This window comes from Alligator sinensis, unplaced genomic scaffold (genome assembly GCF_000455745.1).
Source record: "Alligator sinensis unplaced genomic scaffold, ASM45574v1 scaffold744_1, whole genome shotgun sequence".
NCBI lineage: Eukaryota > Metazoa > Chordata > Crocodylia > Alligatoridae > Alligator > Alligator sinensis.
The window spans coordinates 1,551,844-1,574,670 of NW_005842241.1; the positions used below are offsets into that span (position 1 = coordinate 1,551,844).

The 22,827-nt window shown below is 41.8% G+C and overlaps 1 protein-coding gene across 6 annotated transcripts in view; it reads left to right on the plus strand.

Moving 5' to 3' along the window:
* DOCK9 (dedicator of cytokinesis 9) overlaps positions 1 to 22,827 on the plus strand; it is a 189,806-nt gene that overhangs the window by 75,516 nt on the left and 91,463 nt on the right. For all 6 annotated transcript variants that reach the window (XM_025208610.1, XM_025208614.1, XM_025208611.1 and 3 more), the window contains exons 14-27: positions 327 to 409; positions 846 to 968; positions 7,971 to 8,050; positions 8,132 to 8,319; positions 8,459 to 8,524; positions 11,073 to 11,165; positions 11,725 to 11,848; positions 12,958 to 13,079; positions 14,892 to 14,978; positions 16,960 to 17,049; positions 17,821 to 17,936; positions 18,060 to 18,129; positions 18,250 to 18,375; positions 18,575 to 18,646. In XM_025208610.1, the coding sequence (XP_025064395.1) occupies positions 327 to 409; positions 846 to 968; positions 7,971 to 8,050; positions 8,132 to 8,319; positions 8,459 to 8,524; positions 11,073 to 11,165; positions 11,725 to 11,848; positions 12,958 to 13,079; positions 14,892 to 14,978; positions 16,960 to 17,049; positions 17,821 to 17,936; positions 18,060 to 18,129; positions 18,250 to 18,375; positions 18,575 to 18,646 (1,440 nt within the window). The remainder of the gene's footprint in view (positions 1 to 326; positions 410 to 845; positions 969 to 7,970; positions 8,051 to 8,131; positions 8,320 to 8,458; positions 8,525 to 11,072; positions 11,166 to 11,724; positions 11,849 to 12,957; positions 13,080 to 14,891; positions 14,979 to 16,959; positions 17,050 to 17,820; positions 17,937 to 18,059; positions 18,130 to 18,249; positions 18,376 to 18,574; positions 18,647 to 22,827) is intronic.

Genomic DNA, 22,827 nt, shown 5'->3' on the forward strand with positions numbered 1-22,827 from the left:
ATAGCAAGTGAACCTGCGTTGGTAGTATTTCCTTTCAGAGTGAAATGGTGGCCTAACAGAGGGGAGTACAAGTGCATGAGGTTTGTTTCTGCTCTATGGCTTGTGCATATAACAGCAGGCCCTACTTAATCCATAAAGAAATAACTGGTGTTGTTGATCTTTTTTTATTATAGTTTTCACATGTTTACTAATGTTGATGGAACTTCATCTTTTAAGAATGGATTTACTCTTAGCATAGACTTTTTGGATAGTGATGAAAAGCGATAGACATCTCATTTTATGGAATACATTGTATTTTAACAACTCACCTTCTTAATCACTTGCAGGTTGCACAGAAAGTATTGAAGAATGCCAAGCAAGCATGTCAAAGACTAGGTCAATATAGAATGCCTTTTGCCTGGGCAGCTAGGTAAGGAACGCCATTCTTATCACCAGATATATTGTCTAGGGGATTTGTTTACTATGGAAGAACAATAGAAGTCTCATTTACCAAAATTGAGCTTGCTGGGTTTGGTTTTTCTCTTGCTCATATTTCAGAGTAGCCCTTTCTAAATTCATGTCATTTTAGCTCAGCCACAGATTTCAGACAAATGAGGTATACACATCTTTCCCATGGTGGGACAGGTATTTGAGATGGGGATCATTTAAGTTAGGTGGCTCTTTCCCCCTCCACTGCTGTGCTATTTTTGACTTGGCTAGAAATTAAATTTTTCATATTCTGTTTATTAAAATATTAGCTGTGAATAGAGTAAAGCTTATCTGCATACTGGTAGACAGATATTTAAATGTAGCTTTTACCTTAAACTATTGTTAATAAATTTTAAAGAGAACTTTTTGACTTTCAGGACATTGTTTAAAGATGCATCAGGAACCCTGGACAAAAGTGCAAGGTTTTCTGCTCTCTATAGACAAGACAGTAATAAACTCTCAAATGAAGACATGCTTAAGCTGCTAGCAGATTTCAGGAAGTGAGTGTAACACTTTGGGTTTTTTGGGTTTTTTATAATGTATACATCTTTTAGGATGAACAGAAATTAAAACATCTGGTCAGTTCTTGTATGTCTGTTTCTGTTCTTATAACTAGTCATGTGAACATTACTACAAATATATGAGACAGGGCAAGGTAGAGCCTGTCCTGCCTTGTACCTGACTTCAGACTAACATGGCTAACTAACTTTCTCTACAAACATGTAGTTAGGAGTTTCATCTAAATAAAAATGCAGTTCTCCTCCCCCACTTTGCACTAATTTGAAATTCCATGAGTGTACAATCAATAAAATATATTTATTAAGTAATACGTTTAGGAACAGTCACATTTTAATCCCAAACTGCAAATCAGTTGGGTTTCAAAATGAGTTGTTTCATGTACTGCAGCTCTACAAGAGGCCCCATGCCTCTTTTATGGTTTTCAAATTTTTGAAACCTGCATTGATTTGGTGAAGGCAGGTGTTCTGTGGAGCATGAGTGAATATACCTAACACAAAATGCAATAGGTAAATAAACTGAAATAATACTTTTCTTCTTTCACAATCTTAGATGATACATGCCACAATAATAAGTTAAAAACAGACGCATATAAGTTCATTTTCTGATTGTTGGTGATTACGTTTCAGGGTTGGGAAATTTACTTCCTTATTTTGTCAATGTATAAATCATTTTTTGTCAACTGTTTGTCATAGACGATGGTAACTTAATGCTTCTTCTAGTGATACTCCACTTCTGGCTTACGTGGGGATGGAATCAAAACAATGAATGAGAATAAATATTTGCTGAGCCATGCCAAACCATCTCAGTGATATTACTCTAACGTCTCTAAAGCTCATTTCTCTTCAATGAAATCATGCTTTTAAACTAAGTACAGCTAAGTACAGAGTTAGGAACTTCCCCACAGACTTTAGCAAGGCTTTTGATATGGTCTCCCACAATATTCTTGCAAGCAAGCTAAGCAAGTACAGGTTGGATGATCAGACTGTAAGGTGGATAGAAAACTGGCTGGATCATCAAACTCAAAGAGTAGGAATCAATGACTCAATGTCTAGTTGGCAGTCAGTATCAAGTGGAGTGCCCCAGGGGTTGGTTCTGGGGCCTGTCCTGTTCAATATTCTCATCAGTGACCTGGAAGATGGGATAGAGTGCACCTTTACCAAGTTTGCAGATGATACCAAGCTGGGGGGAGTAGTAGATATGCTGGAGGGTACAGCTAAGTTTTGAGAGACCTTGACAAATTGGAGAATTGGACCAAAAGAAATCTCATGAAATGCAGTAAGGAGAAGTGCAAAGTTCTGCACTTGGGATGGAACAGTCCTATGCACTGGTATAGGCTGGGGACCGACTGGCTAAGCAGCAGTTCTGCAGAAAAGGACCTGGGGGTTACAGTGGACAATAAGCTGAATATGAGCCAACAGTGCCCTGGTTATCAAGAAGGCTAATAGCATACTGGGCTGCATTGGTAGGAGTGTTGCCAGCAGATTGAGGGAAGTGATTCTTCCCCTCTTCAGCACCGGCGAGGCCACATGTGGTGTACTGTGTTCAGTTTTGGGTTATAGACCAATGTTAGAAAGGATGTAGACAAATTGGAGAAGGTCAAGCGGAGGGCAACAAAAAATGGGTAGAGGGCTGAAGAGAGGCTGAGGGAATTTTACTTTAGTCTGCAGAAAAGAAGACTCAGAGAGGATTTAATAACGGCCTTCAACTACCAGAAGGATGGTTACAAAAAGGATGGGCCTAGACTGTTCTCAGTGGTGACAGATGACAGAACAAGGAGCAGTGGTCTCAAGTTGCTGCAAGGGAAGTTTTGGTCACATATTAAGAAAATTTTCTTATCAGGAGGGTGGTAAAGCACTGGAACAGGTTATCCAGAGAGGTTGTAGTGTCTCCAACCTTGCAGGTTTTTAAGACCCAACTAGACAAAGTCTTGGCTGCGATGATCTAGTTGGAGATGATGGTCCTGCTTTGAGCAGGGGGTTGGACTAAATGACCTCCTGAGGTCCCTTCCAACCTTAACTTTCTAGGATTCTGAGAGTCTATGAGAAGCAACTATGACCTTATTCTTATAGCTTTTGCAGGAAACAGTACACTTTAAACTGCAAGTGCAGTTTTCCTTCTTTGGGCTTGGAAAATAAACACAGAATTACCATCATATTATCTAGCTTAGGTTCCTAAAACAAGAGACGATCAACAGCCTAAACCAGTTCCCTCTAAAATATCAGCTCTGGCTGTCTGCCAGATCACTCCAGAACCACCTAAAGCACTTATTTATACAGCTGTTGGTGTTAACTCTTTGGCACCAGTGTACATGGCAATGAAGCAATCTGCATTGATATCCAAAGAATCCCGCTGTCTATTTAATGCAGTACAGATCTGTTTTCCTTAAAATGTTGATCCAAATTCTCGTGATGTTGCACATGTTCCAGAGATTTTTCAATACCAGTATCTATTGTAGTTGTGGCTGTAGCTTTTACGTCTTCCAGGCCAGCACAGCCAAAAATATTAAAGATGGGACAGCTGCAAGCTTCATTCCTCCTTATTGCTTGTGGCAGAGAAACAAAATACTTAGATGCTTACTTAGACTCCACCCATGACTGGGCCACAGGTATAGATGGCTATACCCTATACAGGAGAGATTAAGTGGACAAAAGGGGTGGGGGTGTAGCTCTCTCTGTCAAAGAAAGCTACGCGTACCTGTAAGCCAACATTGGTGACCATGGTGGATGATTAGAGACCCTGTGAGTTAAAATCCATGGGGAACACAGCACAGGGGACACAATGGTGGGAGTCTATTACAGACCTCCTACCCAGGATCAAGAGCTTGACCAGGAGTTTGCCAGGGAATTGACTAAAGCTGCATGCTCCCGGTGCATGGTTGTCATGGGAGACTTCAACTACCCTGACATCTCATGGGAAGAGTGCTCGGCCAAATCAGAGCAGTCGCAAAGCTTTCTCTCGTGCGTGGATGAGCTTTACCTGACGCAAGAAGTCGATGGACTGACAAGAGGTAAAGCGCTGCTTGACCTGGTACTGGCTATGGGGGATGACCTAATCAGTAACCTAATAATCAGAGGGAAGCTGGGTGACAGTGACCACGAGCTGATCACCTTTGCCATCTGCCGTAAAGCTGGCAAGTCAGTCAGCAATATAGAAGTCCTCAACTTCAGGAAAGCTGACTTTGACAAGCTCAGGAGGCTTGTAGGTGAGGTCCTAAGGGACCACGACAGAAAGGGGAGGGGAGTTCAGAATGAGTGGTTGCTCCTCAAGAGAGTGATCCTGGATGCACAAGCTAAGTCTATTCCATCTCCGAGGAAAGGCAGCAAAAGGCACAGCAGTCACATTGGCTCTGCAGGGAACTAGTGGACCTCCTGCATCTATGGACTTCCTGCATCTAAAAAGAAAGACCTACAAAGGATGGAGGACTGGTTCTACCTCCAGGGAGGAATATTCTGCACTGGTCCAGACCTGCAGGGAGCAAACCAGGAAAGCCAGGTCTGTGACTGAACTCCAGCTAGCTACAAGTATCAAGGACAATAAAAAGTACTTTTTTAGCTATGTGGGGAGCCGGAGGAAAAGCAAGGGCAACATCAGACCCCTGCAAAACCAGACGGGACAACTGACGCCCAGGAAAAAGCCAACTTGCTAAGTGGGTACTTTGCATCAGTCTTTCACCAGTCCCACGGGACACCCCTGCCCATTATGGGACATGGAGGTCCGGGTGAGGGAGATTCCTTACCCTCCATCAATGCTGACCTTGTGAAGGAACACCTTGCGAGGCTGGACACCTTCAAGTCAGCCGGCCCTGACAGCTTACACCCCAAGGTACTCAAGGAGCTGGCCTGCATCATAGCTCAGCCCCTGGCATGGATCTTTGAGAACTCGTGGCGCTCTGGTGAAGTGCCCGAGGACTGGAAGAAGGCCAACGTGGTGTCTGTCTTCAAGAAGGGTAGGAAAGTGGATCTGGCAAACTACAGGCCCATCAGCCTGACCTCTATTCTGGGGAAGGCCTTAGAAAAGATTATCAAAGAAGCCATTCTTAACAAACTGGCCGATGGCAGCATCCTGAGGAATAGCCAGCACAGGTTTGTTGCAGGTAGGTCTTGCTTGATCAATCTTATTTCCTTTTTAAAACCAGGTGACCTATCACCTGGACAAGGGAGAAGAGATTGATGTCGTATATCTTGACTTTAAAAAAGCCTTCGATCTGGTATCCCATGATCACCTCTTGGTAAAACTGGCCATCTGCGGCCTCGGCTTCACCATGATCCGCTGGCTGGGGAATTGGGTCCATGGTCAGACCCAGAGGGTGGTGGTTGACGGAAGTCAGTTGTCATGGTGCCCTGTGACCAGTGGGGTCCCTCCAGGCTCTGTCCTTGGGCCAACACTATTCAACATCTTCATTGATGATCTGGACATTGGTATCAGAAGTGGACTGGCCGGGTTTGCCGATGACACCAAACTCTGGGGTAAAGCGTCCATACCCGAGGATAGGAGGGCGATCCAGGCTGACCTTGACAGGCTCAGGAAATGGGCGGATGAGAACCTGATGGGGCTTAACACCAAAAAATACAAGATTCTCCCCCTTGGGCAGGAAAACCCTCAGCATGATTATAGGCTCGGCAGTGCTACGCTGGCTAGCACTATGAAAGAAAGGGACTTGGGGGTCATGATTGACCACAAGATGAACATGAGCCTTCAGTGTGGTGCTGCTGCTAGTAAAGCAAGCAAAACGCTGGCTTGCATCCATAGATGCTTCTCGAGCAAATCCCGGGACATCATTCTCCTGTTGTACTCGGCCTTGGTGAGGCTGCAGCTGGAATACTGCATCCAGTTTTGGGCTCCACAATTCAAAAAGGATGTGGAGAAGCTTGAGAAAGTCCAGAGGAGAGCCATGCACACGATCAGAGGTCAGGAAAACAGACCTTATGAAGAGAGGCTGAGAGCTATGGGACTCTTCAGCCTGGAAAAGCTCAGGCTCAGGGGTGATCTGGTGGCCACCTATAAGTTTATCAGGGGTGCTCACGAGGATCTGGGGAACAGTTGTTTACCAGAGCGCCCCAAGGGATGACAAGGTCAAGCAGTCACAAACTCCTTCAGGACCATTTCAGGCTGGACATAAGGAAGAACTTCTTTACAGTCTGAGCCCCCCAAGGTCTGGAATAGACTGCTGCCGGAAGTGGTTCAAGCACCTACTTTGAACGCCTTCAAGAGAATCTGGATGTTTATCTTGCTGGGATCCTATGACCCCAGCTGACTTCCTGCCCCCGGGGCGGGGGGCTGGACTCAATGATCTTCCAAGGTTCCTTCCATCCCTGATGTGTATGAAATCTGGAATGGTGTAGCATAGCTGTACATACAGTGCTGGACTTTTTTGTCCTTATTTTGTTTTATTTAATCTAGTTTTCTTTTGTTTTTGTTTACCATTGGTTCATTGGCCATAAAACAGTGCTTGTGACCCCAGTCGCCTGACTATTCTACGCTTTGGGTTACTCCTTCCTTGTGGTGGATTCAGTCTCCTGGGTTCAAGATGGGATTGTGCAACTCTACTGTAGCTGTTAATAAATCCTGTTCTCCTTACCATATCTGCCTGAGAGGAGTCCATAAAATACTCTTCTGTCACTCCTCCAAGAGGATCCCCATCAATAGAGAGGTGTAACTAATTGATTCCTTTTGAAGAAGTTTCTGCAACTCTGTTTGCTTTCCTCATTCCATGGAAGCCAGAACTTGCCCATTCATTCTGTTAACCCTAAGGACTGTAGGAGAACTCAGAAAAGAGGCAGCCTCAGTGATAGCAGTAGCTCTGAATGCTCCCTACCATTCAGGTATTTGATTCTGGTAAGACCTATTATTACAAATCTTTTTTGTTCTATAGCATCTTTAAGAGTGCTGCTCTTGGAGCATTACTTAAAAAGAATAGATTAAAGGCCATGCTGTGGCAGTGACGTGTCACCTTAATTTTGTTTTTAGCTTGTTTTTTATTTTGTTTTGGATTTTTTTAGGTTTTTTTTAATAAGATGTTCATATTTGTTACTTTGGCTAGAGTAATTCCTCCCCATATTTTGGAAGGGTACAAAAGGCATCACTGGGTGTTGGTCTAATAAAAAATATCTCTACTACAAGTCCTGATTGCCTTTTCCTCTAGACCAATACGGTTATAACCTGGATACCTGACACTGGGCACTCTTAACTTTCCATCAACAAAATTCCTGGTCATTTAATGTAAATAAATTGACACTTCAAATGAATCAGCTTATATATCCTGTTATTCATTGACTTTTAAATTTTTTTCTTTACCTACTAGTTCACAAAAGTAAGACAATTGTATACATTAGTAAGATTAATTTCTGATTTGAAAAACCGGATAATTTTTCTAGGTAAAAAAAGGCAAACCCATACCAATTCTGTTTAAAACATAATACACAGATTTTCAGCAAGTGTGTCAAACAGTAATTCTATTATTATAAAAACCTAAGTCTGTCTGTCCGTAACACTTTATTTGCACTCTGATTTGCTGACAGAAACAGCCAACCAGAGTGCTCCAAGAGTGGGGAAGTGCTGCCATGATTCCAAAGCCGCACCAAGGACCAGACAGAGGGTGGGGCCTGGGCTCCCCCACCCCAGTCCCTGCAAGAGGCAGAACAGCGGCAGCATGGGGCGTTAGGTGGTGGCACTCCATCCCAGCTTTCCCCCCACCCCTGTCATTCTTGACGGGCAGTTGGCTAGTTTATATAGGAAGGTAGTTAGCCATATTAGTCTGAAATCAGGCAGAAGGCAATGAGTCCATAAAATGCCACACTGTCCTGCCTTCCAGTATGTTAACTAGAATTTCGCTAAATTGAATGTTGAAAATTCCCATCAGATGGAATCAGAAGACTACTTTGTCTTGTTTTGTTAAATCAGACCTCCAAAGATAACTTATATATTATGCTCCCTATTTCTTTTCTTTTTCATAACTGACTACTTTTATTTTTATTTTTCTATAGACCTGAAAAGATGGCCAAGCTGCCTGTTATTTTAGGAAATCTAGATGTAACAATTGATAATGTCTCTCCAGATTTTCCAAGTAAGTATTATTAAATATTTTAAGTAGTTGAATATGATTTTTCGTTTCAGTATATTTATTGTTTTTTAATACAATTTTCAGATTATGTTAACTCATCATACATTCCCATGAGACAGTTTGAAAACAGTACCAAGACAGTAATAACGTTTGAAATAGAGGAATTTGTTCCATGTATACCCAAACATACTCAGCCTTTCACCATCTACAACAATCATCTGTACGTCTATCCAAAGTACTTGAAATATGACAGTCAGAAGTCATTTGCAAAGGTGAGTATAAGGAAACTAACATATTCTTGTAGTTTCCAGTTCTAGTCGGATGTTAATGACCAAATTATATATGTATTCTGTTTTTATAATTTGTTCTGAATATTTTTTTTTCTTTTCCTTTCTTTTAATATTGCTTCAGGCTAGAAATATTGCTGTTTGCATTGAGTTCAAAGACTCGGATGAAGAGGATTCTCTGCCTTTAAAGGTTTGTGATTTTGGTGACTAAAAATAAATATGGTGAGATGATTTGCTAGTTGTGAGGCAGCACCTAGAAGATCCAGAAGAGAGGTTATGGTTAGCAAGTTAGGGCTTATCTGCATTACAAAGCTGCTTCTACCAATGCCAGACATTGTATTGGTAGACAGCTCCTGCCACAGGGAGACTGTCAGATCATGTTCCTACCTGCACATTTGCTAAAAGTGTTCCAAACACTTTTAGCAACACACATTAATGGGGAAAATCTATTGCAGCTCTTCCTCAAATGATGTAAATAGTTCTAGGAGGAGCTGTGCAGTTCCACTTAAAGCAACTGAGCCAGAAGGACATTTAGTGCACAGTGGGAGGTGCTAACTGTTAAAAAAGCATAAAATGAAGGTGGCTTCCCTGTATCTGCAGGAGACTTTTGTAACACAGAGTAGGCTCCTGGCAGAATGAAGATTCTGCTGACACAGGAGCTGTGAATTTGGACTCAAGATTCTCTTGGCAGAACCTAAACTGCATTTAACTCCATGTCCAATGTCCCACTGAATTATCAAAAATAAGAGCATATTCTCTCTCAATTTTTAATGAGCTTTATTCATTGATTTTTATGTAGGAAGCAAAGATTAGGGTGAAAGGTAACAAAAATTCATAAACAACAACAATTATTTGGGATGGACCTTTAAGGCATATGGCTCTTCCTTCTCCTGGGAGACCTGTAACAAACGCTCTGTCAGCTATCCAGCAAGGATCAGCAAGCACCCTAGAGCTTTCCCTCCAAGTTTGTAATTCAGCCCTTCCCTGCGGCAACAAAAAAGCAAAATCCTCTTAACAACTTTCTTTGGGCTTAATTTATCTGCACACTTCTCTTTGAGGTTGGAAGTAGTAGTATCCTTATTGTACAGATAGAGAACTGAGTCACAGATGAACAAAGCATGCATGAAACATCTTGCTGCTTCATGTACACTACTATGCAGCCAAGGTCTGTATATTAATGGGAAAAAACCTATTGCAACTCCTCCTTAACTGATCAATGTTGAAACCATTTCAGGCAGAACACCTCTGACATAAGAAAGGTATTTCAGTTTCTAACAGTGCCCACCACTTGGAGACCCTAATTTTATTCCTGAGGTTCATATGTCATATGATGCCCTCAGCCATGATTAATGCTATGCTTTAATTTGTCGACATATAAAACTACTGTGATATCTGGTTTAGTATTTCAGTAGAAGCCTCCACTTTCAGAACGAGGGGGTATCCAAGGGAGGTCCATTTGCCTTGAGAGACAGCACAAAATATCATCTATGCTGCTCAAGTATAAACAAAGATTAGAGTTCATTGTGGAATATATAAACTATTGGGTTACACTCTGGACCTAGTTTGTGCCTCTAGCCTCACCCCTAGTTTTAGTCATTCTCAAGATGGTACAAGAGATGACAGAAAGCATCAGTAATTCTAGTGGTACCGTCATGTTGTTAGAGCTTTTCTTAGAACCTCCTTATTCAGTAGCACCATCATTAGACTTCCTTTTCTAGAAGAACTGTCAAATCCTCAGTCCAACTGGAGATACTCCATCTATCAACCTGTAGCAGGTGACTTCTACTGATATAGCTTACTCCCCAAGTGTAAAATTTAAATCAAGGAGTAAATCAAAAAATACAATCTTCAGAAATACCTCTATTTTCCATATGGTCCAGCAACAAGCATTTTACATTACAGAAAATGTTTGAGGTGCTGAATTATTAAATCTCAAGTCTCTGGAACTTCTGTAAGCCTCTCTAGAAGAAATCTGGCTGCTATTGCAGTACATCAGCACTCATTGTAGGATGAACCCCAATACTTTTCCATCCTATGCCAACCAGGTTCTTAAATGGAAAGTAGCTAATGCAAAGCAGCACAGTATATATCAGGAAGGCAAGTATCCTTGCTGCCCACCTGCCTGGCACACCATCCCACTCCGCCTCTGCCTGTAGTGGTGCCACTGACTTGGGATGGGAGGGTGGTGTCATGTCCTGGACATCCCAGACTTCCTAATGGTCATCCTAACTAAATCTCACAAATACAAATGCATGAGGCTACTCTTGAAGAGCAGCAGTTACTAGGAAGGTAACCTTTATTCAGTAGACCAAATGAGGAATAATAATTGCACAAAGAAAACAGATAAGAAACAGTTTTATTTGCTTTAATACTATAAATTTCCCCAATTTGGGGGAAATGAATAATTACACTGAGATTTAATATTTTAATTGTATTTTAACATTGTGCACTTGGACGAGTCCCACAATCAAAAGGATATTAACAGATATTCAATTTTTAACATACTGTTTTAATTTTTTTCTGCTTAGTTCCAATGATTTTATTCTTATTTTAAAAAAGCCAAAACATCAGTACTGTGTAGCAATAACTGTAAAAAAAAAAAAAAAAAAAAAAAAAAAATGCATTACAAAGTATTCCTGATAAAAGACACCATGTACTACAGATTTAAAAATTTTAAGGAGGGTTTTCAGTTGCCAGTAGAAACAGATTATGCTTTGTGTTTTCTTTTATGTTCTTAGTGCATATACGGTAGACTAGGTGGGCCAATATTTACGAGGAGTGCATTTGCCACTGTTTTGCATCATCACCAAAACCCAGAGTTTTATGATGAGGTAAGCTATTCTAGTTGAGGTATCGCTTTTATTTCTTTGAGGATGTATTTTTTCTAAGATTTGAAAACTGTATTTAGGTTATGTGGAGACCAGTGTACTCTGTTAGGGAAGAAGTGTAATATTTAATTTCTGATTTTTAAATTACCACTCTGGGGGTTTTTTTAATGTCAGCTAGATTAAGCTTTAACTATAATTGAAAATAGTTTTGCTGCCTGTTTTACAATTAATTAAAGCTTGTTGCATGATTCAATTTAATACTCTGAGCGCAATCTAAACTTTTTTATGGTATTTGAGTTATTGGGCGGAGATGTATAGAATTAATGCATTCAAATGGGAATTGTTTTTGTTGAACAAAATTACTTTTAAATAAGTAACTAATGTAAACTAAACATTGAATGACTTTAGATAGTTTATGTGGGCTTAAATGCATTGAAATGAAGTTGCTGTCAAGTCAGAGTAGACAACCTCATGTTTGTATGTTCATTAGTTTTGTGTCACTGCTCTAATTTAAGACTTTTCCTTTACAAAAATCATTCCAACTGTGTGTTTTGTTTTATAGATTAAAATAGAATTGCCCACACAGCTACATGAAAAACATCATTTGTTGTTCACATTCTACCATGTCAGCTGTGATAATTCAAGCAAAGGGAGTACCAAGAAGAGAGATGTTGTTGAAACACAAGGTTAGGCTTGCTAATACTTCTAAGTGATTTTGGCTGGTGTTACACACTATATTTAGTTAGTGAACTGCAATCCTGTTGCATTGATGGAAGTTATTTTTACTCTATCACTTTAATATTAAAGAATTATTTGCCATGTAGACTGCTACTTTAATTTCAGTTTTTAGGGGTTATGAATATTTTTGTATCAAATGAAAAGATTTTACAGGTGTTTACCTGAAGATGACAATAACTTTTATTTTTTTACATGCCTAATTATCTACATAGGCTCTCTTCAGCTAGTTACGCTGTGGTAATATGGGCCCCTATACAAATTCCAGGTATTGTGCAATTACCCCGAGACCAGTTACACATGCAAAGTAGCTATCACATAATAAAAAGGTCCAACCAGCTGTAAAGTTAGACCGTGAAAATGTGTACTGACTTGATAGCTGGTTGCTATCTAGCTTTAATTTGTACTGGTAGCAGGGTCTCCCCTGTGACCTGAGAGCCCCATCAATTGTGGGCTCCTAGCTGCAGAGGTGGACTCTGAATCCTGGCATCACCCTTCAGCTTCCAGAACTCAGTCTCACAGCTGCAGATTCTGGACCCCTTAGCATGCCTTCTGGTGCCAGGACCCAGCTGGGTCCTGTTAGCCTCAGGTTGCGACTACAGTTCCCCTACCCCAGGGGTGCATGAAACCTCTGAGATGGAAGAATTGCTGCTGCAGCCATCTCCCTGACATTGGGGGGTCCTCAGCTGAGGGGCTCCCAGCTGCAGGAGCTTGCTTCTTGCTGGTGCAGGAGGAGCCTGGCATCAGGCTCCCCCTGCACTGGCAATAAGCACAATGGGATCTTATGTGTGGTTCCACAATTGCACAAATGGGACCTTGTGTGGTCCCACATTCAATCCCACAATCGTGCACATGTGGCATGGCAGGAGGTGCTATTACGTGAATTGCACGTTAGAGTCCATTGTGCCTTTACCTGCACATGTAGAGGGAGCCTACAAGTTGCATGTTACCATGTATATGGGTAACAAAAATGATTGAACATCCATTGACACTTTCCATATCAGCTTTTTATTAATATATATAATATATGTAAACTATTATTTCACTTTGATTTTTGCAGTTGGCTATTCTTGGCTTCCACTCCTAAAAGATGGGAGAGTAGTGACAAATGAGCAGAACATTCCTGTATCAGCAAACCTTCCTTCTGGCTATCTTAGTTATCAGGATGTTGGGATTGGCAAGGTATAGTATATAGGATAATATATTTTGCTTCACAGAAAAGAGTATGGGAAACAAAATTATCTTACCTTCATTTAAAATTACCATTTTCCAGGCAAAAAAAAAAATGTTTCCCCCCAAATATAGATTAACTGTCATAGAATGTATTGTGGAAGATATGTAATTGATTTGCAGGTAAAAGGGACTCCAAAGAGAATTTTGCTCATATGCTTTCTGTTATTTTGCTGTACAGAGACTTGAGTCAATATTCCTTTATATAGATTTTTATTTCAATTGATTGCTTTTGTTATCCCTGTCTCATGTGCGTGAGAAACTTTTAAAAAAAATGTGTATGTGGTTTTGGTCATGGTGGCTAATTGACATTATCTGTGTAAATAGAAAAATAGTCATGGTTTACAAATAAAAACTGTACAAGGTAGTGTTCTTGGTATACATGCATGCTATAAGTTATCACAAGGTATGCAGAGTGGGAATTTACTTGGTGCATCAATTACTCCGCAGTTATTGACTCTGCATGCTTTTACCACATGATAAATTAAAGCTAATCCATGGTATTTTATTCCTCAAAGGAGGAGGTTTGTTCGCTTTGTTGTGGGGACTAAGTTATTGTGGTTAGCTCTCACATACCCTGGAATAAGAGTCTGGATGCAAATGGTTACCACACGATAACTGACAAAGGGTAAATCCGTGCCTTTGTTTAACTCGTGGCTGTCCAACTTCTGGCCAGTGGACTGCATGTGGCCTGTCAGTAGTCATTTTGCAGTCCCCAGGTTCTTTTCCTGGCCACCACTCCAGCCATTGTTCTTGTGGCAGCAGCCATCATCTCTGGCCTGCTGCCCCCCCAAGCTTCTGGTTCTTGGGTTCTTGTCTCTCTTTCTGGGGCTGGGCAGCTCAATAGAAAATCTGACTGCTGCAGGTGGGATCCTCATATAATGTGCATGGCAGGGATGTGGTGGGGGTGTTGCACCTATGGCTGCAGGGGAGCTTGGCGATACATGTGGCTTGGAGGAGGAGATGGGCTGTGCACAGTGTCTGGGGGTGGGGAATGGCCCCCAGAGGATGTGGTCCAGAGTAGCCCCCAGAGCATGAGGTCTCTGGTGCTGTATGCAGCCCCAGGTGCTGAGAAGTTGGACAGCACCAATTTACCTCACAGTAACTTGTTCATGTGCTCATGACCTCTGATCCCTACTACTCGCATAGGAAATATTTTTTTGTATTGCCAAATCTGCTCTTTTTCTCATGAATTATTGAATGGTTCTCTATCTATTTCAAAATACAAGGATAAAATTGTCACTTTTTGTTTTGGTTTCCTTTAATGTACAACTTTAAAAAAAGACTCCAATTTTTAAGTATGATCACAGCTTGATATTTTTTCATTTAGGGTTTCTTTGAGAGCTGTATAAGGATTTGTGTAGCAGACTGACATTAGAGAAAGTAATCTGCTTGTCACCCCTGCACAGGGACCATGCTAATCTCTGTATTGTTCAGAGAAGTAGAACAGTAGAACTTGAAACATTCAACTTGAAACATTACAGTAGAACTTGAAACATTCCCTCGGAGTTGTAAAATCTGAAACAGACTGAATCAAGGCACTGCTTACTGTTTGTTGAACAGATAATGCGTATGTAAGTTGTACAGTTATTGCTGTTCTGTGCTTACACGGAATAAAAAAGCGTGTGTATCCTGAAGTTATAATTGGTTAGCGACAGAGAAGGGATTGCAGTATATGTATATATGGTATGTAAACAAAGGACTGTCCTGTTTTGGGCTAGTGTACTGATAGAATATTCTATGTTCCCTCCTGTGTGCATACAGCATTCCGGTCCTGAAATTAAATGGGTAGATGGAGGTAAACCACTTTTAAAAATTTGCACTCATCTAGTTTCTACTGTGTATACACAGGTAAGTTTTTAAAATGTTTAATTTCTTATAACTAGATGTAGGTGCCTTCACAAGTATTTGATCTGTAGATCATCTAAGATCATGTAGAGACTAACTGGTTAGTCAGGTAGAAGACGGGGCAGGGTGGCACCTTAGTCTCTAGAGACTGAATCTCTTATCTCTTATTATTACTGAATACATACCTCAGTTTAGAACTGTGATTCTCAACTGGCTGTGAGACCCTGCCAGAGGTACCACAGTGCCCAGTGCTGCCAGTACTACTGCTTGGGGTGAAACTGCACCATGCACCGTGTCGCATTCCATTACACAGGCAAGCACACTGCTTTTGCAGCACCTCTTCCCAGTTTGGCTCCAGTGTGCCTTCTGAAAATCAAGGTGGATGGTGCAGTTCTACCTGGTGGCAGAGGCTCTGTCTTGAGGTTACCACTGCCTTGGGTTAAAACTACACCATGGTAGGGGCATTGACTATGCCATGACACATCCTTGGCCTGCCTATGTATGTCCTTTTGCTCATCCCCTGGCACTCCCCACCTGCATATGTAGGTGCAGCCTGGCACTTTGTCCCTGCTGGTGGGGTGTCCCCAGATTGTCCATTATGGCCCCATGGCTGGAGTTCAGTGGGGAAACAAGGGAAAGAACTTGGCCCAGTGATCCCTGACTCCCCTATCAGTGACTTGGTGCCATGTGTATAGTGTCCACTGCTGCACTGGAGCAAATGTCTGTTGAACCAGGCAGAGCTAGGGGAGCACTCCACTACAGCAACCTGAAGAGGTGAATATAATATAATTATTTAATCAGTTAATATCATATTAATAATAGAAGCATAATGATTATTCATAATATATTAGCTTTTTTAAAAGGGGTGTCACTAAATTCTTAAAAGTTTTGGAGGGGTTTTTGAGTCTAAAATGTTTGAAAATCACTGGTTTAGAAACAAAGCCTAACCATTTAGTCTCTAAGGGCCCCTCTAGACATTCAGGTAAAGGTGTGATAGGATCTGATGCGCAATCCACACAGTCTCATCTCCTGCTATGCCACATGTGCATGGCAGGAGGTGTGATTGTGGGAACCAGCATCAAATGGTATCATGCCTTATTGCTAGTAAAGGGGGAGCCTGGGATTGCCATCCTGGCCTCCCCTTGCAGCATGTGTTAGTAACAAAACTCCTGCGGCTGTGAGTCCCACAGGTGATGGGACTTGCAGCTATGGCAGTGCCCCACAGCTGCCAGGACCAATAGTCCTGCACCTGCAGGGTGCTTTAGGAGGGAGAGTTCCATCAACTGCAGGATCTTCCCTCCCAGCACCCATGGGACACTGCCGGGACTGTGTCCTCTCTACTCCAGGACTCCTAGCCTTGGCTGCACATGATGCACCTCTGTGGTTGGGGCAGACCCTACAATATGTGCAAAATAATGCTGGATAGCAACCAGCTATAAAGTTATTACACATTTTCCAGCAGTAACTTTTATAGCTGGTTCTAACTTTTTAATGGTATGATAATTTGCATGTGTAGCCAATCTAAATGAATTATGCAGTTAACTTGGTAATTTCATGATACATGTAACAAGTGAAGGAGGATCTCGGGTGCTGCTGTGCCTTAATTCAGAGAACTGTAGTTATAAGTAGTATATTTTCTTCATTTTTACTTCTAAGGGAATATAAATGCAATTTTATGTAATGATTAGTCAGAAATATTGGATTTATTTCATGTTAATGAAGGAGATGAAATATCTTTCTCAGAAGAGTAAATTGCTTTACTTTCTAAGTATGCATGGATTTCTTGATTTCCCCACACCCCTCCATTCTCTCCTCCCCTTTGAGCGTTAAACATGTACCTCTCTTGCACTTTGAAATGCAGCTGGGAAGCCTAAACATAAGACAATATTTTTTAAAATTGAGGTGGTGGTATGTTTCATTTTGGTTATTAGTATAAATATTAGTTATTGTTTTAACTTTCTGGTTCTCTTTTTGTTTTTGTTAGGACCAGCACTTACACAATTTTTTTCAGTACTGTCAGAAAACAGAGTCTGGAGCTCAGGGACTAGGAACTGATCTTGTAAAGTATCTTAAGGTACAAAATGGTTGTGAGTAATAGATTTAATTATTCGTTTATATTACCATATTGCCATACCACTTATGAGCCCCAGTCATGAATAGGGCCCTCATTGCAGTAGGCAGCATGCAAACATAATTCCAAAATGTGATCTCTTCCCTGGAGTGCAATCTAAATATAAGACATGAAACAATAGATGGGTACAGACTGGAGAGCACAAGGTAACATTGAGAGACTGTTGATCATGCTAGGCAATGATCCCAGCATATCAGTGGTTTAAAATTAATAAGCAGTTAATAAAACTGGGACATTGTGGGGACAAATTGATGGTAGTCATGTCAGTCTGCAACAAATTGCTAATTACTTGAAATGTAAACTTCATTCCCAGCAATACAGTTTGTCCAGTAAAAATATAATAAATGTTTTGGTATTATGTATATTTCATGGACCATCCTGTCTATATGAACACCCCAACTTAACCACAAATGAGAACGTGAGAGTATTTCAAAGGAAATCTAAAATTGTAATAAAAACTAAATTTTAGGCCTAAATTTCTTGACAAAATGGTATAATTTTGATCCTCTCAAAGTTAAAGTATATTTTTTTTAATATTTAAAAATTATTACTGCATGACCACAGTGGTCTTTCCTTTAGCTCATCAACTTTGTATAATACAACATGGCTCTCTCAAAACATGGCTATTGAAGTACATTGTAGAGAATGTCAGAAATGTAAATAAATGCCTTCACTTCAGTGAAGCTATATTATATATATCTTTCCTTCTCTTAGAGTCTTCATGCTATGGAGGGTCATGTGATGATAGCTTTCCTCCCTACCATTCTAAACCAACTGTTTCGAGTTCTCACCAGAACTAGTCAAGAGGAAGTTGCAGTCAATGTGACCAGGTACATTTTAAATGGCCCAGTCAGTTTAAATAACAGATGATTTGTGCCCAATTGATATCTCTTTATGTAGTATTTATTTGCTGAAGTGTACAAATGTGTAATTGAAGAATAACTTCTGTTTAGGGTTATTATCCATATTGTTGCCCAGTGCCATGAAGAAGGGTTGGATAGCTACCTGAGGTCATATGTCAAGGTAAAATAAAATAAAACCCTTTGTCTCTTCTGTTTTTTTTTTCTTTTTAAATACTTTCATTAAAAATATTCTCAGTTGCATCTGTTTGAATGTACTATACGTTTTCCTTCTTCCTCCAAGTATGCGTATAAAGCTGAGCCTTACTTTGCTTCTGAATACAAGACGGTACATGAAGAGCTGACCAAATCCATGACAACAATTCTAAAACCATCTGCTGACTTTCTTACAAGCAACAAGCTCCTTAAGGTATGTGTTGAAAACTCTAATTTTGTCCTTTATGCACAATCCTCAGAATTAATTATATTAAACATTGTCATCTGTTTTACTAATAGACATGTAAACTTAATTACGTTCAAGTTTTTTACTATAAAATGATTAATTTAGTTTTGGAAATTTTAGACCATCTTGACAGTTTATATGAAGTCATAATTTATTTACTTTGCAGTATTCATGGTTTTTCTTCGAAGTTCTGATAAAATCAATGGCTCAACATTTGATAGAAAACTCTAAAGTTAAGGTATGTTGACTTTTTTTCATTAAGGTGTGTTAGACCAGGGCTGTCCAAATGGCAGGATGAATGGCCTATGAGGCACTAACTACTGGCTTCCAGGCTCATGGTTTGGGCACTGCTCCCCCATTGTTTTGGTTGCTGCTGCTGTCAAGGTTTCTGAGCTCCCCTTCCTTCCTCCAGCTTCCACTTTCTGCCTTCCCCTGGGCCTGCTGGGCCCAGGTGGAGGTGCTAGTGCAGCATGGCACAGCAGCCGGGTGCCTGCTGAGCAGTGCAACAGGTTGCAGGCTGTGTGGCATGGATCCCAGTGGGGGATGTGCATGGCACGTAGCATGGCATGTGGCCTGGTGGGGGAGCGGTATCTGGCCCTCAGGCACTCAAATTAGACAGTCCTGTGTTAGACTACTGAAAGATTTTCATACCGTAATTTTTTCCTTTCACCATTATTATTATCATTATTATTATTATTATTATTGCATGCTTTACTGAGTATAAGAAAGCTAACAACTGGAAAATAAGTGCATATGAGATGATGGTTTATATTTGGTTACCGGTTTGTTATAAGGAAACTAGCCAATTACTCATTCCGCCCCCCCCCTGCCGCACTTCATCTGGCCCCGCTCCCCGCCACGTTGGGCCTGCGGGGCCCCCCCTCCCCTGCTTTCTGTCCACTTTGTTGCTACCGCCTCCAGGGAACAGGGTGAGGGGGCGAGGCCCCTGTGTCCCCACCATCATGGTGGTGGGTTGCCTTCTGTCAGAATGCTTTTTCGAATAAAGCATTACAGACAGACATACAGACTTGGCTTTTTTTCTTCAATTCTAATATTATAAAAGCCTAAGTAACAGGAAGAAAAAATGTAAGAGGTAGAGAATACCCTTTGATATAGCATCTCAGACAGAAAACAACTATACAGAGTCAGATTGATCATTTAGTACATATATCATTCTTAATCAGTGTCTACTCCCTTAAGCTAACCTTTACATTCTGCCATTTCTTATTATAGTTATTATTGCATATTTATAATGCGGTAGAGCCCAGAGGCAACAGTCAGGATTCACATTGTTTATTGGCAGATGCTGCATTGAAACATGTGAACAGCAACCTAGTTATGCTATTAAATCACTCAAAGTAAAGAACTGTGATCAGGATTGGGTTTTTGGGGGGTTTCTTTGCCTCCTTACCGTCTCTTTGGTATAAAAAATAGTGTCATTTTAACTCACTGTACCGGTTATCTATTTTGGAAGCCATAGACAAATACTAGTGTTTTGGTATCAGACATTTGGCTGCCAGTGAGACCTGTAGAAAGTGCTGTCTTTCTTTACTTTGTGAAAACTTTGGGTTGATGTATACCAGTGTAAACAATTCTGTCAGGGGAGGAAAAAATGGGGAGAGGGGGATAAAATGTTCTGTTGGCCTAATGCTCATGTCAGAAAAAAATATTGACAAAAAATGTATAGGCACTCTGAAAATAAGGAAGTAATGATAAACTAGCAACATGGATTCATCAAGAACAAATTGTGTCAAACCATTCTAATTTCTAATTAAGTTTTTGGCAATCTTCAGTAAAGCTTTTGGCAGTGTCCTATTGTATGTTTTCATAAGCAGACTTGAGAAATAAGATTCAGATCAGGGGTTGGCAATTCATGGCCCACAGCCTGGATCTGGCCTGTGAAGCCAGGTTGGCAGTGGGGATGATAGCAGCAGCAGAGAAAGGAGGAGTGATGGTTGCCAGGTCAGAAACAACTACCCACCTTCAGACCTAGCTTTCTTAAAGTGACCTACTGTTCCTAAAAGGTTGATGACCCATGATCTAGATGAAAACAACATAATATGAGTGGACAGCTAGTTGCAAAACTGTACTGAGGGAAGTTAACGGTGACTCTCACTTAAAATAATAGGGTATTTTGGGTTACGTCCTGCAGGAGTCTGTCCTGGGTCTATTCAATATTTTGTTAACAAAGTTGAATGCGAGTAGAGGCTAGGATTATATAATTTGCAGGTTGCATGAAGCTGAGAAGAGATGCAAGTGCTTTGAAACATGTTTCTGAACCCATGGGTCGCCACCCAAAAGTAAGGTTGCAAGAATATATGACAGGGTCACAGACAAATGGATCAACAAACTTTAAAAATGTATTTTTTAGGAGAAAAATCTAGAAAATTGTTTCCCTTGCAGGCTAGCAGAGTTCCAGCCTACCAGGGGCTGCTTGGGGTCCCCCATTCCCCTCCCTGCACCCTCCCCATATACTGGGAGGGGGTAGGGCCTGGTGATGAGGGGCAGACGGTCATGAGTGATAGCCACAAATAGGGCTGGGGGGCTTTTTTCTACTTAAACTATTTATTGAGGCAGACTGGCCATAAATGTTTACAAATAGGTCCTGGTACAAAAAAGTTTGAGAGCCACTGCTTTGGAGAATATGATCAGAATGAAACAATGTAACAGGGAAATTGCAGCAGATGAAGCCCAGGCAGCTGAGCAAAGGTTAGGTGCAGGAGGAAAGATAGGCTGCTCATCAAGCCCAAAATGAGAATTCCTGTGAATGGCTAGGGAAGTCACCTGACCAGAAGAAGGCAGGGCTTAGTGAGACTATAAACCCAGGGCCTGAGCCAGGGTGGGCAGTCTGATCCTGCAGGCTGCAGTAGAAAATGCTCCTGAGCAGGAGGACTGCAGAAGAGTTCCTGGCTGACATCAGGGGTATCTTAAGGAAATGCAAATAGGATGCTGCTGACTTGCAGGGGAAATATGACTCAGAGTAGGAAGGAGTTTTGTGGTACAGCCAGGGCGCTGATATTTAGGTTCAGACCTAGCATAGAGTTTGTGTTATAGCCAGAGGGTTTTTTCCTTTGTGATAGTTTAAACAAGTGGACTAAGTGGTGACTGTTGGTGTGGAGGTGGTCCTAGCAGTGAGTGAACAGAGTGGAGATGAGCCCAGGAGGGCCCAGGGCCTGAGCAGGGCAGAGACTGGGCCAGTATAGTGGGCCTGGGCTAGAGGGCCAGTGAGAAGAAAGGGGTGCAGAGGCCATGAAGGCCGAAGTCCCAACAAGGGAGAGTGATAGATTGTACAGCAACATTTGCAAGGCACGGGCATGGTTACAAGGGAGGTCTCAGAGGCCACGAATACTGCACAAGGTAACAGGTGCCCTGGAGAAATGGATGGGTCAGGAGGGCCAACCTTGTGCAAGTGCAGGACCAGGACCAGTGGGATCTGAGCGGGAGCTGCTAGCAGCTGGAAAAACTAGGGTTTGTTCTAAGACCTTGGGGCAGACTCCCTTTTCACATTCCAATAATTCCAACAAAGTCATGGCAGTTGAAGAAAGAAGGGGAGGGTACCCTAGAGCTGAAGCTCACTAACAGCCCTGTGGCTTTTGCTCTACGTCACAGCTGGCCCTGGGTCCCAGCACTTGTAACAGGTGCAGTCTTGACAGAGAGAGATCTATGATTAAAGATATTCAGTAAATGCACATGCAGAGAACTACATGTAGGAAGGAGAAATCATATGCTTAAATCAAGATTGGGGAATAACTGGTTAAGTTGCTGCACTGGAGAAAAGAACCTGGAGGTGATTATGGACTCCAAACTGAATAAATTAACAACTAGGTTGAGGAAAAAAGGCAAAATTCATGCAGAGATGTAGTACAAGCAGGGGCGTACATAAAATACTCGAGGTAATTACTTCACTCTGTCCTAAACTAGCAAGGCTTCAGCTATATCCAGTTGTGGGCATCACTCTAAAGTAGAGACAATTTAGAAAAGCAAAGAGACAATCTACCAAAATCCCAAGCCCTGTGGAGCGGGGCAGAGCTGGGCTATTACCCTCCCCCCAACACAGCCAGATCAGAACAGGGCATACCCACTTCATTCACACAGCCAGGTTGGAGCTAGGCTGAGCCATGCCTACTTCCTCCAGCGGGCCTGGGCCCCACCCTCTTCCACCTCCCCCCTAGTGGAGCTGGGCTTTGCCTTTTTCCCCTCCATAGGGCTGGATGGAACTTCCTTCCCTCTACCTGGCCAGGTTGGGGCTGGGCCACCCTCCTTCCTCCAGTGGGGCTAGGCCCCACCCCTTCCCCCTGCACAGCTGGTTTAAGGCTAGGCCATGCCCCTTCTTTCTGCCCAGCCAGGTTGGAGTCAGGCCATGCCCCCTCAGGGCTGGAGCAGGGCCAGGTGACAGACCCTTCCCCTGCCACTCCCCCC